The sequence below is a fragment of the Heptranchias perlo genome, chromosome 1 (genome assembly GCF_035084215.1).
Source record: "Heptranchias perlo isolate sHepPer1 chromosome 1, sHepPer1.hap1, whole genome shotgun sequence".
NCBI lineage: Eukaryota > Metazoa > Chordata > Chondrichthyes > Hexanchiformes > Hexanchidae > Heptranchias > Heptranchias perlo.
The window spans coordinates 4481153-4499936 of NC_090325.1; the positions used below are offsets into that span (position 1 = coordinate 4481153).

The 18784-nt window shown below is 47.2% G+C and overlaps 1 protein-coding gene across 1 annotated transcript; it reads right to left on the reverse strand.

Annotated features, from left to right (window-relative positions):
* Positions 1–14500: 14500 nt before the first annotated feature.
* LOC137309072 (homeobox protein not2-like) lies at positions 14501–18441 on the reverse strand. The gene is made up of 3 exons (XM_067977407.1): positions 18099–18441; positions 17202–17386; positions 14501–15779 (listed from the first exon to the last, which is right to left on the reverse strand). Exons 1-3 carry the CDS (start codon positions 18439–18441, stop codon positions 15600–15602), a joined length of 708 nt encoding a protein of 235 aa, XP_067833508.1. The 3' UTR covers positions 14501–15599.
* Between the last annotated feature and the right edge of the window lie 343 nt (positions 18442–18784).

An 18784-nucleotide genomic window follows, 5' to 3' on the forward strand; every position in this document is an offset into this window, starting at 1 on the left:
TAGAACTACGTGGATGCTACAGTACAGAGACAAGCCTTTTGGCCCAACCAGTCCATGTTGGCATTTATCCTCCGTGTGGGTAAACTGAGCTAATCACATTTACCCGCCCTGTTCCTATAACCCTTCAATGCCCTTTCCCTGTCCAACAGTTATCCCTCAACCAACAGGAAGAAAGAGAAAACTTGCCATTCATGGCCTCAGGACATCCCAAAGCACTTTACAGCTAAAGAAGCACTCTTTTAAGTGTAGTCACTGTTGCAATGTAGGAAACGCAGCAGCCAATTTGCGCACAGCAAGATCCCAAAACAGCAATGTGATAAATGACCAGATCATCTGTTTTAATGATGTCGGCTGGGGGATAAACATTGGCCCAAGACATTGGGGAGTACTCCCCTGCTCTTCTTCGAAATAGTGCCATGGGATCTTTTACATCCACTTGAGAGGGCAGACGCCTGGTTTAACGCCTCATCCTCTGACAGTGCAATGTGCCTTCAGTACGGCCTGGATTATGGGCTCAAGTATCAGGAGTGGGACTTAAACCCACAAACTCCTGACTCAGAAGCGAGAGAGCTACCCACTGAGCCAAGGCTGACACCTTGTTACATTCAAATCAGCCTCATTGGCATCAGCAAGAGTTGGTTGTGCATTAGTGACTGCACTATGGGGATAGAAAGAGAGAGAGAAAGAGAGAGAAGGAAATGCTTCAAAGGGAAGGGAAGTTCAAAAGGATGAGGATAATGTGAGATGATAAGGTGCATTGCCATGTACTGCATCGCTCCCAGTGAGATTAAGGGGTATGAAGGCCGGTGTAACTAATGTTGAGGCCCGACACAGCCGTGTAGACGATCATTGCCTCCAGGCAAACTGATCTCAACAACATCACAAATTGATGGGCTTTGAAAATAAAGGAAAGTCGCAGAGCGCCAGGCTGATCCTATCAGAGACGGTCTTGGAGAGGCAGGGATTACTGCTTTACACTGCCGGCGTCTCACACACTGATAACTTCACCGGGATCAGGCCGAATTAGGCAAACAAGGGCTCGAAAATAGGCTCCAATCACAAACCCCTCAGGAATGAGCAGTTAGGACCGCTCCCGCAGCATCGCAAGTCCCCAGAGTCAGTATGTGCATTTATAAAACAATCCCATTCCTGACTCCTTGCCCTCAAACTACACACACTGTACAGACAGCTGAGATTTACAGAAAGAAGAGGAACTTAACAAACAGTTTCACCTCTCTAATCAGCCTCCAAGACTGTGATATCTATTTATCTATCTATCTATTTATCTGTCTGTCTGTCTATCTATCTATCGATCTATATTTATCTGTCTGTCTCTCTCTATCTATCTATCTACCTATCTATCTCCCTATCTATCTGTCGATCTATCTATCTATCTGTCTGTCTACCTACCTATTTATCTTTCTATCTGTACGTCTATCTCTCTGTCTATCTCTATCTATCTATATATTGATTTATCTATTTGTCTATCCAACTATCTATCTGTCGATCTATCAATTTATCTGTCTGTCTGTCTGTCTATCTATCTATCTATCTATCTATCTCTCTATCTATCTATCGATCTATCTATCTCTCTATCTATTGATCTATCTCTCTATCTCTCTATCTAGCTCTTTCTCTATCTATCTATCTCTCTATCTTTCAGTTATGGGAGAGTGTGTTACCGGTGTATCTGCCTATTCTCTCTGTGCCCCTCTCTCTCTCTTGGCGTTTGATAGTCTGTCTGAAACCCCCCTCTGTGGCAGATGGGCCCAGATCAGTATCCAGACAGCTCAAGCACATCATGTGGGTCTGTGCTTCTGACTGAAAGGTTAAAGCAGATATTACGTTAATATAACCTGCCTTCCTCCCTTCCTTTTCATTTCCAGGAAAAAGACTGAAAACAGCCGATGATTGGAGCACTGGGGCTGACAGAGTCCTGATGACATGTTGGATTTCAGCGAGCTGCCGCTTGGTCAATTGGTCTTTGGTCTCGATGTCCATGTAATCATATTAAAGCCCAGCATCAGCCTGAAGCAACTATACTTGGTTCTGCTTCACAAGATGCACATTTTGTGGACTGACTGTAGTCTTTCCATGTTTATCAATTTTTACCCAACTAATTTTTTTCTCCTGCATTGTGCATGCTGATTCTGTCCGAGGTAATGGTTCCTTAATAATAAAAATTATTATAACAACAAGCTTAAACATTCACTCCCTTCACCACCGGCGCACTGTGGCTGCAGTGTGTACCATCCAAAGGATGCACTGCAGCAACTCGCCAAGGCTTCTTCGACAGCACCTCCCAAACCCGTGACCTCTACCACCTAGAAGGACAAGGGCAGCAGGCACATGGGAACAACACCACCTGCACGTTCCCCTCCAAGTCACACACCATCCCGACTTGGAAATATATCGCCGTTCCTTCATTGTTGCTGGGTCAAAATCCTGGAACTCCCTTCCTAACAGCACTGTGGGAGAACCTTCAGCACACGGACTGCAGCGGTTCAAGAAGGCGGCTCACCACCACCTTCTCAAGGGCAATTAGGGATGGGCAATAAATGCCGGCCTCGCCAGTGACGCCCACATCCCGAGAATGAATAGCAATAAAAAAAATATATAAATCCAAGTGGGCAAATTTTCATCTTCACTGCCTGGACAGTAATCTGATTATCGCTCCTTTTAACCTTATACCTGCTCCTGCTCCTGCTCACGTATGGGCCCTGATTTTCCACTCCCTCCACTTCAGTGATAGTAGGGTGATGTCCAAAATACAAATCATTTTAATAGGCCGGTCTGCTGGCAGATCCTAGCTCCTGGAAGCTGGGGAGGAAAGTCACCTGCTCTGTTCTCATCATCTCAATCACAGACAAGGCCATCTCTGATCACTTCCTTGTATCCCTCACCACTCACATCCCCCCTTCCCACCCCACTTCCTTCTGTGTCCGCCCCTGGAACAAACCCTTGCCCAAGTCGCTCACAACGGCACTTTCAAACTCCCAACTGACTAGCCATTGGCCCTTCATTCATCACGATACCTCTGCAGCTACCGATCTGCTCAATCACACCCTCACCTCCACCTTTGATGCCCTTGTCCCCAGTAAAAGCCGTACTCTCTTTCACCCTGGTCATTCCCCCTGGCATGGCCCTCATCTTGATTCCCAAAAGTTCAAGGGGCACAGACTTGAAAGTATATGGTGGACAACTGGATTAGTCATTCATTGCCAGATCTGGCTAGACCACATCATTACACTTTTTCACACAACGGATAGTGGAAATCTGGAACTCTTTCCCCAAAAGGCTGTGAATGCTGGGGGTCAGTTGAAATTATCAAGACTTGAGAGATTTTTGTTAGGTAAGGGTATCAAAGAACATGGAGCTAAGGCGGGTAAATGGAGTTAAGATACAAGATCTTATGGAATGGCGGAACAGGCTTGAGGGGCTGAATGGCCTACTCCAGTCGTTATGTTTCTCTGTTCCTCTGAACACTCTCACAACGGAAATCCCAATAGAAATAATACAGCCAACTCCAGATAGATGCATTCCCAATCCAAGCTTAGACTACCAGTGGATAAACCCTTCCCATTCACTCTCACCATATAGAATTCCAACGGGCCAAACCCTTTCCTATTCACTCCCATTGTATAGAATCCCAATGGACCAAATTCCTGCCCATTCATTCCCATTGTACAGAATGCCAATAGGCCAAACCCCTTTCTATTCACTCCCACTTTATAGGCTCCCAATGGACCAAACCCCTTCCCATTCACTCCCAATGTGCAGAATCCCAATGTACAAAACTCATTCCCATTCACTCCCAATGTATAGAATCCCAATGGACCAAACTCCTTCCCATTCACTCCTATTGTATCGAATCCCAATGGACCAAACCCCTTTCTATTCACTCCCACTGTATAGACTCCCAATGGACCAAACCCCTGCCCATTCGCTCCCATTGTACAGAATCCCAATGGACCAAACCCCTTCTCATTCACTCCCATTGCATAGAATCCCAATGGACCAAACCTTTTCCCGTTTGCTCCCATTGAATAGAATCCCAATGAACCAAACACTTTCTCATTCACTCCCAATATACAGAATCCCAACAGACTAAACCCCTTCCTATTCACTCCCAATATACAGAATCCCAATGGACAAAACTCATTCCCATTCACTCCCATTGTACAGAATCCCAATGAACCAAATCCCTTCCCATTCACTCCCATTGCATTGAATCCCAATGGACCAAACCCTGGCCCATTCACTCCCGTTGTACAGAATTGCAACAGACCAAACCCCTTTCCATTCATTCCTATTTTACAGGATGCCAATGGACCAAACCCTTTCTATTCACTCACACTGCATAGACTCCCGATGAACCAAACCCCTTTCTATTCACTCACACTGCGTAGACTCCCAATGGACCAAACCCCTTCTTATTCACTCCCAATGTACAGAATTCCAATGAAGAAGCCTCATTCCCATTCACTCCCATTGCATCGAATCTCAATGGACCAAACCCCTTTCCATTCACTCCCATTGTACAGAATCACAATGGACCAAACCTCTACCCATTCGCTCCCATTGTACAGAATCCCAATGAACCAAATCTCTTCCCATTCACTCTCATTGTGTAGGATCCCAATGGACCAAGCCCCTTCCCATTCACTCCCAATATACAGAATCCCAATGGGCCAAATCCTTTCCAATTCACTCCCAATATACAGAATCCCAATGGACCAAGCCCTTTCCCATTTACTCCCAACGTACAGAATCCCAATGGATCAAACCCTTTCCCATTCACTCCCACTGTATAGAATCCCAATGGACCAAACCCCTTCCCAGCCACTCCCGCTGTATAGAATCCCAATGGACTGAGCCCCTTCCCAATCACTCCCACTGTATAGAATCCCAATGGACCAAACTCCTTCCCAATCACTCCCACTGTATAGAATCCCAATGGAACGAGTCCCTTCCCATTCATTCCCAATGTATAGAATCCCAGTGGACCAAACCCCTTCCCATTCTCTCCCAATGTATAGAATCCCAATGGACCAATCCCCTTCCCATTAACTCCCACTGTATAGAATCCCAATGGATCGAGCCCCTTCCCAATCACTCCCACTGTATAGAATCCCAATGGACCGAGCTCCTTCCCAATCACTCCCACTGTATAGAATCCTAATGGAACGAGCCCCTTCCCAATCACTCCCACTGTATAGAATCCTAATGGAACGAGCCCCTTCCCATTCATTCCCAATGTATAGAATCCTAATGGAATGAGCTCCTTCCCAATCACTCCCACTGTATAGAATCCCAATGGACCAAACTCCTTCCCAATCACTCCTAATGTATAGAATCCTAATGGACCAATCCCCTTCCTATTCACTCCCACTGTATAGAACCCCAATGGACCAATCCCCTTCCCATTCACTCCCAATGTACAGAATCCCAATGAACAAAACCCCTTCCCATTCACTCTGTTGAGCAGAATCCCAATGGCAGGATCTTCTTCAATTATCTGTAGTAACAAATTCAGTCCAATTAAAGTGAATACTTGGTTCCAGCGTATCACAGATTCCCAATTAGCTGGTTGCTAATCCTTTGCAAACTCCGTCTAATCCTCTTTGTGCTGAGTGTGACGGTGAAGAGTTAGTTTGTGCTTGCTACTTGCTGGCGGTGAGACTGTGACTGAATAAAGGAGGCATTTGATGAACTGCTGTGACAGGGTTTTGGAAACTGCTTTGTATATTCTGTGGTTTGATTCACATTGTCCTGACACGGACTTTATTAAAGGGGAAGGGAGCACACTCTCTGGGGAGTACTTTTACTTCAACGTACCCCTTACTCATAGAGGGACTAGGTTTTGAAGGTATGTCGTGAAGATCAGTGTAGGAGCACCTAATACTTCGTATGCAGTTCCATTGCTATTTTATTCATAGAATCATAGAATCTTACAGCACAGAAAGAGGCCACTTGGCCCATCGTGCCTGTGCCGGCTCTTTGAAAGAGCTGTCCAATTAGTCCCACTCCCCTGCCCTTTCCTCACTGCAAGTTTTTCCCCTTCAAGTATTTATCCAATTCCCTTTTGAAAGTTTTGTTGAATCTGCTACCACCGCCCTTTCAGGCAGAACATTCCAGATCATCACAACTCGCTGCGTAAAATATTCTCCTCATCTCCCCCCGGTTCTTTTGCCGATCACCTTAAATCTGTGTCCTCTGGTTACCGACCCTCCTGCCACTGGAAACAGTTTCTCCCTATTTACTCTCTCAAAACCCTTCATGATTTTGTATGCCTCTATTAACCTATTTATTCCAGAAGGTTCTGTGAACCCCTCCCATCTCACTCACCAAGTACTTTGCAAACCTGGTGTGACACTGTACTGGAGTTATACCAGGTGTGCTGGAGGAATCTAGAGACCTGAGGTTGTTTCACAAGACGACCCTCTAGGGTTTGCGCAGGACTTGACTCTGGAGTTTACTGCAACTTTATAAACTGTCTCGCATTGAGTCGAAGTTGCAGTAGAAATGGAGCCTAAAATATATTCCCGAGTGAAATCCAGCCCCTCGATATCTGGTTAAAGCATCTTGTGATATAAATTATTTCCCAACTCACTGGCAATCTATTCCTGAAAAACAATAGTTTGTTCACTGAAGTGTCACCAATCACCCCCTGTGTTCGCTGACCTACATTGGCTCCCGGTCCAGCAACGCCTCGATTTTAAAATTCTCATCCTTGTTTTCAAATCCCTCCATGACCTCGCCCCTCCCCATCTCTGTAACCTCCTCCAGCCCTACAACCCTCCGAGATCTCTGCGCTCCTCCAATTCTGGTCTCTTGCGAATCCCCGATTTTAATCGCTCCACCATTGGCGGCCGTGCCTTCAGCTGCCTGGGCCCCACCCTCTGGAATTCCCTCCCTAAACCTCTCCGCCTCTCTACCTCTCTCTCCTCCTTTAAGACACTCCTTAAAATCTATCTCTTTGACCAAGCTTTTGGTCAACTGTCCTAATATCTCTTTATGTGGCTCAGTGTCAAATTTTGTCTGATGACGCTCCTGTGAAGCGCCTTGGGACGTTAAAGGCGCTATATAAATGCAAGTTGTTGTTGTTGAAGTAGGGGGAAGAGGAACTGCCCAGGAATTGCATCATCTTCGAACACTAACTTTGCACAGTGTCCTACTACAAGAATATTAAATCGCGTGAGGTCGGATCTCCATAGCGACAATTACGGTTTAGGCTCATGCATGAAGAACGACGTTGAGGATGAGGCATCAGAGGGCAGAGTCCCCGTGGATCTGTGCCCTCCCGTCCCCGCCCCAGTGACTCAGCATCCGACCGCACAGGAAGGGCTAGAACGGAGGGGGGGGGCGGGGGGGAATTAAATCCCACCATCAATTCTCCTGAGTGATAAATAATGACAGGATTGAGAGTATTCTGCAGAATGATGTTCCATTGGTAAACAAAATACTGCATTTTTTTAAGGATCGCTGAGATGTGGGACTGATAGCACAGCACGTGTGCCCTTAATAAGTACGTGGCATTAGATGGGAATGTGTCAGGATTGCAGTTAAACCAAGTTTTTCGCTGGGACCTGAGTCCCTTCACTTGAAAGAGTATGCAGATAGAGTTAGATGAAGAGGGGAGGGAGGAGTCTCGTGTGGAGCATAAACACTGGCATAGACCAGTTGGGCCGAATGGCCTGTTTCTGAGCTGTACATTCGAAGTAATTCTATTTAACTTTGTGCACAATGCAGTTCTTTTTGAAAATCTGATTATTTCCCAAATCCTTTCTGAGCCTGTGTATGTTTGAAAAGTAAAGTGTGCGAACTTGGGAGAGGGGGTGAGGGGGTGGGGGTGGGAGAGGAGCGGGGGCCTTCAGAAAAGGTGGGGGGGGGGGGGGGGACGCGTTAAAATTCCCAGGCTGCTCGCATTCCTGGTTAAATAATCCACTTTACATGGGGAAATCTGTCTCATTACCGCAGAGCAGGTTGGTGGCTTGAGAAACGCAGGCAGAGATAAGTCAGCATAAGTCAGGTGGAAATGTTCTGTTTGGGTGAGGGGGTCACTGATTTTACTGTGAGAGCCTGTGACTCTCTGAATCTCATCAACTTTAGTCCATTTGTTCTATTAACAAACAAAACTCTTCACAAACTCCCAGGTGTCAGTGTGGCTCGGTGGGTAGCACTCTCGCCTCTGATGTTAGAAGGTTACGGGTTTGAGCCGAGATCCAGGATGAGGGAGTGCTACAATCTTAGGAGGTGCTGTCTCTCGGATGAGACATTAAATTGAAGCCCCAACTGCCTGCTCAGGTGGATGTAAAAGATCCCATGCCACCCTTTTGAAAAAGGGGCAGGGCAGTTCTCCCTGGTGTCCTGGCCAATATTTATCCTTCGACCAACATCACTATAACAGGGATTATCTGGTCACTGTCACGTTGCTGTTTGTGGGATCTTGCTGTGTGCAAATTGGCTGCTGCGTTTCCTACATTCCAACAGTGACTACACTTCAAAAATACTTCACTGGCTGTAAAGCGCTTTGGGACGTCTTGAGGTTGTGAAAAGCGCTGTAGAAATGCAAATTATTTCTTTCCCTTTAAAATTAATGCACACATACCTTGGTCTTCAATAATGTTGCACCCAGGATCTAGACCAAATGTAGTCTTCAGGTGAAGTGGGCTTAGAGGGTGGGGTCTAACTGAACCAGGACACACAGATGTAAATCAGTCCTGTAAAATCTGTCCTTATTGTTACATTTCCATTATAAATTCCTATGTAAACCTGTCACCTTGTGATTACATCCACCGCCAGTAGTGCAGGGTGTAATTGCAGGGTGAGGGCTGGGAAATTGGTTTAGGCCCTTTCTCGGGCCCGGAATCGGCCCCTCGCTTGGAGCACGCGACACAGGCCTGGGGGTTCCGAGGCTGGGCTGAAATTGCACCGCAGGCCTCATTGGCATATTTCCGGCGAGCTGTGATTGCCAATCGGGCATGTGGAGGTAGTTCGCCAGGTTGTGAGAGGACCAATTTGGCAGCGAGCTCTGGACGGAGGGTGGAGAGCAGGGGGCGAGCGAGGACCAGCACGCTCTCCACACTACAAATGAATTTCCGGGAGTGATCCTTAAACAGGAGTTAGGGCCTGTCATTATCATGTGCAAGGGGACCTAATGCCTGTTTATGCGGCCGCCAAGGATGCCTGGATATTGCTCGAGCCAAAATGGCATTGGACGAGTTTCAGGCACCCTTTGGGGCACGGAAAATTGGACTTTTTTGCTCCTGTTTCGCTCCCGAAAAATGGGCAAAATGAGGTCCAATTTCCCTCCCTGAGAAATTTAGGAATGTAGAAAGAGGAGGAGGCCATTCAGCCCCTCAAGCCATTTCCGCCATTCAATTAGATCATGGCTGACCTGTACCTCAACTCCATTAGCCCCATATCCCTTAATACCCTTAGCTAACAAAAAATCTATCAATCTCAGTCTTGAAAGCTCCAATTGACCCCCAGCATCCACAGGGTTTTGGGGGAGAGAGTTCCAGATTTCCACTCCCCTTTGTGTGAAGAAGTGCTTCCTGACATCACCCCTGAACGGCCGAGCTCTAATTTTAAGGTTATGCCCCCTTGTTCTGGACTCCCCCCACCAGAGGAAAGAGTTTCTCTCTATCTATCCTATCAAATCCCTTCATCATTTTAAACACCTCAATTTGATCACCTCCTAATCTTCTATATTCAAAGAAATACAAGTCTATGTAACCTGTCCTCATAATTTAACCCTTTTAGCCCTGGTAACATTCTAGTGAATTTGCACTGCACCCCCTCCAAGGCCAATATATCCTTCCTGAGGGGCGGTGCCCAGAACTGAACTCAGTATCTCCAGATGGGATCTGATCAGGGCTCTGTACAGCTGAAGCATCACTTCCTCCCCTTTGTATTCCAGCCCCTCCCCCCCCTAGATAAAGGCCAACATTCCATTAACCTTTTTGATTAGTTTTTTTTTATTCGTTCGCGGGATGTGGGCGTCGCTGGCAAGGCCGGCATTTATTGCCCATCCCTAATTGCCCTTGAGAAGGTGGTGGTGAGCCGCCTTCTTGAACCGCTGCAGTCCGTGTGGTGACGGTTCTCCCACAGTGCTGTTAGGAAGGGAGTTCCAGGATTTTGACCCAGCGACAATGAAGGAACGGCGATATATTTCCAAGTCAGGATGGTGTGTGACTTGGAGGGGAACGTGCAGGTGGTGTTGTTCCCATGCGCCTGCTGCCCTTGTCCTTCTTGGTGGTAGAGGTCGCGGGTTTGGGAGGTGCTGTCGAAGAAGCCTTGGCGAGTTGCTGCAGTGCATCCTGTGGATGGTGCACACTGCAGCCACAGTGCGCCGGTGGTGAAGGGAGTGAATGTTTCGGGTGGTGGATGGGGTGCCAATCAAGCGGGCTGCTTTATCTTGGATGGTGTCGAGCTTCTTGAGTGTTGTTGGAGCTGCACTCATCCAGGCAAGTGGAGAGTATTCCATCACACTCCTGACTTGTGCCTTGTAGATGGTGGAAAGGCTTTGGGGAGTCAGGAGGCGAGTCACTCGCCGCAGAATACCCAGCCTCTGACCTGCTCTCGTAGCCACAGTATTTATATGGCTGGTCCAGTTAAGTTTCTGGTCAATGGTGACCCCAAGGATGTTGATGGTGGGGGATTCGGCGATGGTAATGCCGTTGAATGTCAAGGGGAGGTGGTTAGACTCTCTCTTGTTGGAGATGGTCATTGCCTGGCACTTATCTGGCGCGAATGTTACTTGCCACTTATCAGCCCAAGCCTGGATGTTGTCCAGGTCTTGCTGCATGCGGGCTCGGACTGCTTCATTATCTGAGGGGTTGCGAATGGAACTGAACACTGTGCAGTCATCAGCGAACATCCCCATTTCTGACCTTATGATGGAGGGAAGGTCATTGATGAAGCAGCTGAAGATGGTTGGGCCTAGGACACTGCCCTGAGGAACTCCTGCAGCAATGCCCTGGGGCTGAGATGCTTGGCCTCCAACAACCACTACCATCTTCCTTTGTGCTAGGTATGACTCCAGCCACTGGAGAGTTTTCCCCCTGATTCCCATTGACTTCAATTTTACTAGGGCTCCTTGGTGCCACACTCGGTCAAATGCTGCCTTGATGTCAAGGGCAGTCACTCTCACCTCACCTCTGAAATTCAGCTCTTTTGTCCATGTTTGGACCAAGGCTGTAATGAGGTCTGGAGCCGAGTGGTCCTGGCGGAACCCAAACTGAGCATCGGTGAGCAGGTTATTGGTGAGTAAGTGCCGCTTGATAGCACTGTCGACGACACCTTCCATCACTTTGCTGATGATTGAGAGTAGACTGATGGGGCGGTAATTGGCCGGATTGGATTTGTCCTGCTTTTTGTGGACAGGACATACCTGGGCAATTTTCCACATTGTCGGGTGGATGCCAGTGTTGTAGCTGTACTGGAACAGCTTGGCTAGAGGCGCAGCTAGTTCTGGAGCACAAGTCTTCAGCACTACAGCTGGGATGTTGTCGGGGCCCATAGCCTTTGCTGTATCCAGTGCACTCAGCCGTTTCTTGATATCACGTGGAGTGAATCGAATTGGCCGAAGACTGGCTTCCGTGATGGTGGGGATATCGGGAGGAGGCTGAGATGGATTATCCACTCGGCACTTCTGGCTGAAGATGGTTGCAAACGCTTCAGCCTTGTCTTTTGCACTCACGTGCTGGACTCCGCCATCATTGAGAATGGGGATGTTTGCAGAGCCTCCTCCTCCCGTTAGTTGTTTAATTGTCCACCACCATTCACGACTGGATGTGGCAGGACTGCAGAGCTTTGATCTGATCCGTTGGTTGTGGAATCGCTTAGCTCTGTCTATAGCATGTTGCTTCCGCTGTTTAGCATGCATGTAGTCCTGAGTTGTAGCTTCACCAGGTTGGCACCTCATTTTTAGGTACGCCTGGTGCTGCTCCTGGCATGCTCTTCTACACTCCTCATTGAACCAGGGTTGATCCCCTGGCTTGTTGGTAATGGTAGAGTGAGGAATATGCCGGGCCATGAGGTTACAGATTGTGCTGGAATACAATTCTGCTGCTGCTGATGGCCCACAGCGCCTCATGGATGCCCAGTTTTGAGCTGCTAGATCTGTTCTGAATCTTGTACCTGCAGACTAGCTTTTAGTGATTTATGGACATGGACACCCAAATCCCGTTGCTCCTACACAGTTTCTCACCAGTTGGAAGGTACCCGATTTATCTTTCTTAGGTCCAAAGTGGATGATACTGAGCTACATGCACAAGAAAGCTCTCATGCTCTCATGCTTGATTCCCAATGTCTGCTGAGTAGAGCTCATCTGAGCCAGCAAGTCCGTGGATGTGTTACGATCAGCACCTGGGGTGAGAAAGGGGTGGGTGCCAACAGCCAGAAGTCTCCTGATCGTTATCTACTGACAGCTTGTTGCAAAGTGCACGTGTGTGGTGGACACAGAAGAACATAAGAAATAGGAGCAGGAGTAGGCCACATGGCCCCTCGGGCCTGCTCCGCCATTCAATCAGATCATGGCTGATCTTCGACCTCAACTCCACTTTCCCGCCCGATCCCCGTATCCCTTGATTCCCCTGGAGTCCGAAAATCTATCGATCTCAGTCTTGAATATACTCAACGACTGAGCATCCACAGCCCTCTGGGGTAGAGAACTCCAAAGATTCACAACCTTCTGAGTGAAGAAATTCCTCCTCATCTCAGTCTTAAATGGCCGACCCCTTATCCTGAGACTAAGGCCCCTAGTTCTAGACTCTCCTGCCGGGGAAACAACCTCTCAGCATCTGCCCTGTCAAGCCCCCTCAGAATCTTCTATGTTTCAATGAGATCACCTCTCATTCTTCTAAACTGCAGAGAGTGTGGGCCCATTCTACTCAATCTCTCCTCATAGGACAACCCTCTCATCCCAGGAATTAATCTAGTCAACATTTGCTGCACCATCTCTAAGGCAAGTATATCCTTCCTTAGATAAGGAGACCAAAACTGTCCAGTTGAGGTCTCACCAAAGCCCAGTACAATTGTAGTTTTGTACTCCAACCCCCTTGCAATAAAAGCCAACATTCCATTTGTTTTCCTCATTGCTTGCTGTACATGCATACTAACTTTTTGTGTTTCTTGTACGAGGACACCCAAGTCTCTCCGACAGTTTAAATAGTTTCTCACCATTTAAAAAATATTCCGTTTTTCCATTCTTCCTACTAAAATGAATAACCTCACATTTCTCCACATTATACTCCATCTGCTACTTCTTGCCCATTCATTTAATCTGTCTGTATCCGTTTGCAGACTCTTTGTGCCCTCCTCACAGCTTACTTTCCCACCAAACTTTGTATCGTCAGCAAACTTGGATACATTACACTCGGTCCCTTCATCCAAGTCATTAATACAGATTGTAAATAGCTGAGGCCCAAGCACTGATCCTTGTGGCACCCCACTAGTTACAGCCTGCCAACCTGAAAATGACCCGTTTATCCCTACTCTCTGTTTTCTGACCCTTAATCAATCCTCTATCCATGCTAATATATTACCCCCAACCTCATGAGCCCTTATCTTGTGTAACAACCTTTTATGTGGCACCTTATCGAACACCTTTTGAAAATCCAAATATACGACATCCACTGGTTCCCCTTTATCTACCCTGCTAGTTACATCCTCAAAAAGCTCCAATAGGTTTGTCAAAAACGATTTCCCTTTCATAAAATCATGTTGACTCTGTCTAATCATATTTTGATTTTCTAAGTGTCCTCACTGGGGTGAAGACATGATTGGGCTTGTCGATGATGGTCCCTGTGGTTGAATGGCCTGTCAACAATCAGTGTCTCCTCTGTACTCCCCAACGGAGGGGGGAAGGGCGGGACACCTCCCCATTTCATTGGAGATTTACCAGAATGGTATCAGGGATATGGGGGACTTCAGTTATGGGGAGAGACTGGAGAAGCTGGGATTGTTCTCCTTAGAACAGAGAAGGTTAGGGGGAATTTTGATCGAGGTGTTCAAAACAATGAGGGGTTTTGATGGAGTAAATAAGGAGAAACTGTTTCCAGTGGCAGGAGGGTCGGCAACCAGAGGACACAGATTTAAGATAATTGGCAAAAGAACCAGAGGAGGAGAATTTTTTTTTAACGCAGTGTGTTGTTGTGATCTGGAATGCTCTGCCTGATAGGACGGTGGAAGCAGATTCAATAGTAACTTTCAAAAGGGAATTGGATAAATACTGAAAATGGAAAAATTTGCAGGGGTATGGGGAAAGAGCAGGGGGGAGTGGGCCTAAGTGGGTAGCTCCTTCAAAGAGCCGGCACAGGCACAATGGGCTGAATGGCCTCCTGTGCTGTGACATTCTATGATTCGACCAATGGTTCTGCCTTTCCATTTTTCTCCCTTGGCCTTTGCAATCACCAAGGCAACCGACCACCTGCTGGTTTTTAACGAGACATTCTTTATTCGCCAAAATGTTTATTGTGCAAACCGTATAAATTTAAAGATGCCAATAGAGGCAAAAGAGCTTTCAAACTATCGCACACAGAAGAAAGGGTCCGATACGATGGTTGGATCCAGGGTTGCCCCTCGGAGATTCAAGCTTGGCGACCTATTCACTCCCCCAGTAACAAACTGAAGCCAAACTACAACTAAACTTTAAAATTCAACAATGCCTACTTCCTGGTGAGAACTCCGCATTCACAACGAGGAAGATTGGGATGGAGGGGGCAGAGGGGACAAGGGTGGAGGGAAACGAGGGAGCTAATAATGGGAATGGAGAGGGAGAGGGCAACAAGGACAGAGGGGGAGAAAGAGAAGGCAACAAGGGCGCAGAGCAAGTGGACAGAGAAGCATCATCACCGAGACATAAACAACAACAACACCTTTAACATAGTAAAATGTCCCAAGGCGTTCCACAGGAGTGGTTATCAAACAAAATATTAACACCGAGCCACATGAGGAGATATTAGGACAGGTGACCAAAAGCTTGGTCAAAGAGGTGGGTTTCAAGGAGCGTCTTAAAGGAGGAGAGAGAGGTAGAGAGGCGGAGAGGTTTACTGAGGGAATTCCAGAGCTCAGGGTCCAGGCAGCTGAAGGCACGGCCGCCAATGGTGGAGCGATTAAAATCGGGGATGCGCAAGAGGCCAGAACTGGAGGAGAGCAGAGATCTCGGAGGGTTGTAGGGCTAGAAGAGGTTACGGAGATAAGGAGGAGGGAGGCCATGGAGAGATTGGAACACGAGGATGAGAATTTTAAAATCGATGCATATAAACCATGTTTCATTGTTTCCAAAGAATCACAATCTCACACACACACACACACACAGACACACAGGCACACACACAGTCTCACACACACACACACACACACAGAGACAGGAGAAAACAGCTCCTTTAAAACTCCAGTTATATATTAGGTATATTTATACTAATATTACAATACAGAATATGATATTAACAATGCTAGAACAAACTAGGTCTTTTGGCTTAAAATTAAAATCATACACACACACACACACACACACACACGGAGTTGGGTGGGCTCCCTCGATGATATGCCAACGCGGGCAGAGTCTGCGGGGCAAAGCCTTGAGGACCTCACGGCCTGTCGGAAACTGAGTCCTGCTGCTGGTGTTCAGGGCAGGGCCCCTCCTCTGTGCTCTGCGAGTCCGGGCTGGGCTGGGTGACCACGAGGCCCAGGCTGGCCAGCTTGGCCTGCTGCTGCTCCAGGCTCTGTTTCCTCCATTTGATTCTGCGGTTCTGGAACCAGACCTTGACCTGTTGATGGGAAGGGAGGGTGGGAAATAAAAACAAGTCAAAATATGGCTGTAATTTTTTTTTTAAATCACAAGAATCCCAACGTTGACATCCAGAGCTTCTTTTAATCCAAATTTTAAATCTCAATGCCAAAAAAGGGACACGATCTTAAAATTAGCCAATTCCCTTGAGTTTCGAAGATTAATGGGGTGATCTAATCGAGGTGTTTAATGTGATAAAGGGATTCCATAGGGTAGATAGAGAGAATCTATTTCCCCTGGTGGAGGAATCCAGAACAAGGGGGCATAATATTAAAATTAGAGCCAGGCCTTTCAGGAGTTAAATCAGGAAGCATTTTTCACACAAAGGGTGGTGGAAATCTGGAACTCTCTCTCCCCAAAAATAGATTTTTGTTGGGTAAGGGTATCAAGGGATATGGATCAAAGGTGGGTAATTGATCTAATTGAATGGCGGAACAGGCTCGAGGGACTGAATGGCCTCCTCCTGTTCCTGTGTAACAGGCTAGAGGGGCTGAATGGCCTCCTCCTGTTCTTGTGATCATGTGACATACACGTTCCTTCAAAGTTAATTTTTGTTCAGGAGGGTCATGGGGTCGGTTTGGATGAGATTCTCCTTAAGCACAAGTGACCTTCCCATTCCCCAAACCAACCCTACTGTTGCCAATCAGGGCTGCCCTCGTGAAAGTACCCAGGAGAGTAATCATCTTGAAACAACTTCACTAAAACAGATTATCTGGTCATTATCAAATTGTTGTTTGTGGGATCTTGCTGTGCGTAAATTGGCTGCCACGTTTCCTACATTACAACAGAGGCTACACTTCAAAGTGCTTCATTGGGTTGTGAAGCAGTTTGGGACAACAACAACAACTTGCATTTATATAGCACCTTTAATGTAGTAAAACATTCCACAGGAGCGATTATCAGACAAAATTTGACACCGAGCCATATAAGGAGATATTAGGACAGATGATCAAAAGTTCGGTCAAAGAGGTGGGTTTTAAGCAGCGTCTTAAAGGAGGAGAGAGAGGTGGAGAGGTTTCGGGAGGGAATTCCAGAGCTTGGGGCCGAGGCAGCTGAAGGCACGGCCGCCAATGGGGGAACGATGGAAATCGGGGATGTGCAAGAGGCCAGAATTGGAGGAGCGCAGAGATCTCGGAGGGTTGTAGGGCTGGAGGAGGTTACAGAGATAGGGAGGGGGTGAGACCATGGAGGGATTTGAAAACAAGGATGAGAATTTTAAAATCGAGGCGTTCCCGGACCGGGAGCCAATGTAGGTCAGCGAGCACAGGGGTCGTCCTGAGGTCGTGAAAGGCGTGAAATTAATGCAGCCTTTCTTTCCCTCGCTCGGCGCACATCCCACAAGTGACTTCAGTTATAAGCTGAGCAGATGCAAGGAGTAAATTGCGCCAGGTTCGGACCCTACCTGCGATTCGTTGAGTTGGAGAGCAGACGCCAGCAGAAACCTCTCGGACCCCACCATGTACTGCTGCCGGGCAAACTCCTTCTCCAGGCGTGCCAGCTGCTCGTGGGTGAAGATGGTCCTCACCCGCTTCGATTTGCCAACTTTGGATTTGAAAGCAGGGACGCCGGGCTTGGCCAAGGGGTATTCTGAGGGCAGAAACAAATTAAAAAAGGATGTTTACATCTAGTACTGGAAAACCCAGCTGGATACTGGGGGTAGACCCCCCCCCCCCAATTATAATCCCCCCAAAAAAATCATTGGTTAAATATTGCTGACTATTTTCTTCCAATATTGATTGAAACAAAAGTACAAACGATCATAAAAATATTTACAGAATCTCACAACACAAGAGGAGGCCATTCAGCCCATCGTGCCTGTGTCGGCTCTTTGAAAGAGCTATCCAAATAGTCCCATTCCTCTCCTCTTTCCCCATAGTCCTGTAAATTTTTCTTTTCAAGTATTTATCTAATTCCCTTTTGAAAGTTACTATTGAATCTGCTTCCACCGCCCTTTCAGGCAGTGAATTCCAGATCATCACAACTCGCTGCGTAAAGAAAATTCTGCTCATCTCCCCCCCTGGTTCTTTTACCAATTATTTTAAATCTGTGTTCTCTGGTTATGGACTCTCCTCACACTGGAAACAGTTTCTTCTTATTTACTCTCTCAAAACCCTTCATGATTTTGAACACCTCTATCAAATCTCCCCTTAACCTTCTCCGTTCTAAGGAGAACAATCCCAGCTAAGACTTGACGGTCATCAAATAAAGAGAGATTTGCTTCCAAGAATTGTGTTAGTTATATAAAAAAATACACATTTTGTACCAATAGGGACATTTAACAAGTGTAGAGGCAGCTTACCGTGTGTGTAGTGTCCCGCCCTGCAGGTAGTTTGGCGATAGACCAGGGGCGCTCCATAATACAGTGGGTAGCCGGGGTGAGGGTGCACCAAACCCGGGTAGAGAGACGGCGGGATCTGGGGGCTCAGAGTCACACTGGGGTGAGCAGAGCCCAGGGTACAGTTCCCGGTAGAGCAGCAGCCGACAATCGGTCGCTCGAAGGAGGACTGGGAGCTGGAGAGGAGAGCATCGATGGTGAAGGACTTGCGGTAGGTGAGCTTCGAAGAGTAGTCCGGACAGAGGGGAGTGCAGGGGAAGGGAGATGGATAACCAAAGCCTCCGAGACTCAGGGCCGGGACTTGCATCGTTAGGACAAGGAACCAGATATAAAATATATCTCAAACCAACTCAAGTAAAGTCAACTCAACTCTGCTCAACTCAATTCTACTCTGCTCTGCTCTAGTCAGTAGGAAGTTTAACAAACAGTATATCCAGGGCTCCTGAACTGAAGAACAGGACGATGTGATCAAGCCCCCTTGTCTTTATACCCAAACTCCAACCTGTGATGTGTCAATGACCCCCCGGGGAGCTCTTGTCCTGTTTAAGTACCAGATGAGAGAGATGAGCGGTTGAACAAGAGATCCAATTAATTGATTGACTGATGACACGCTGGTGTGGTCAGTAGAGTAATGACCGTGTCCATGTCAA

What these genes read in the sequence shown, in the direction of transcription:
- LOC137309072 (XM_067977407.1), bottom strand. Translation starts at nt 18,441, where the DNA reads ATGCAAGTCCCGGCCCTGAGTCTCGGAGGCTTTGGTTATCCATCTCCC. An exon ending in GGCGGGACACTACACACACG is followed by an intron (nt 17,387 to 18,098) that starts GTAAGCTGCCTC and finishes TTCTGCCCTCAG; the next exon opens with AATACCCCTTGGCCAAGCCC. An exon ending in TCCAACTCAACGAATCGCAG is followed by an intron (nt 15,780 to 17,201) that starts GTAGGGTCCGAA and finishes TCCCATCAACAG; the next exon opens with GTCAAGGTCTGGTTCCAGAA.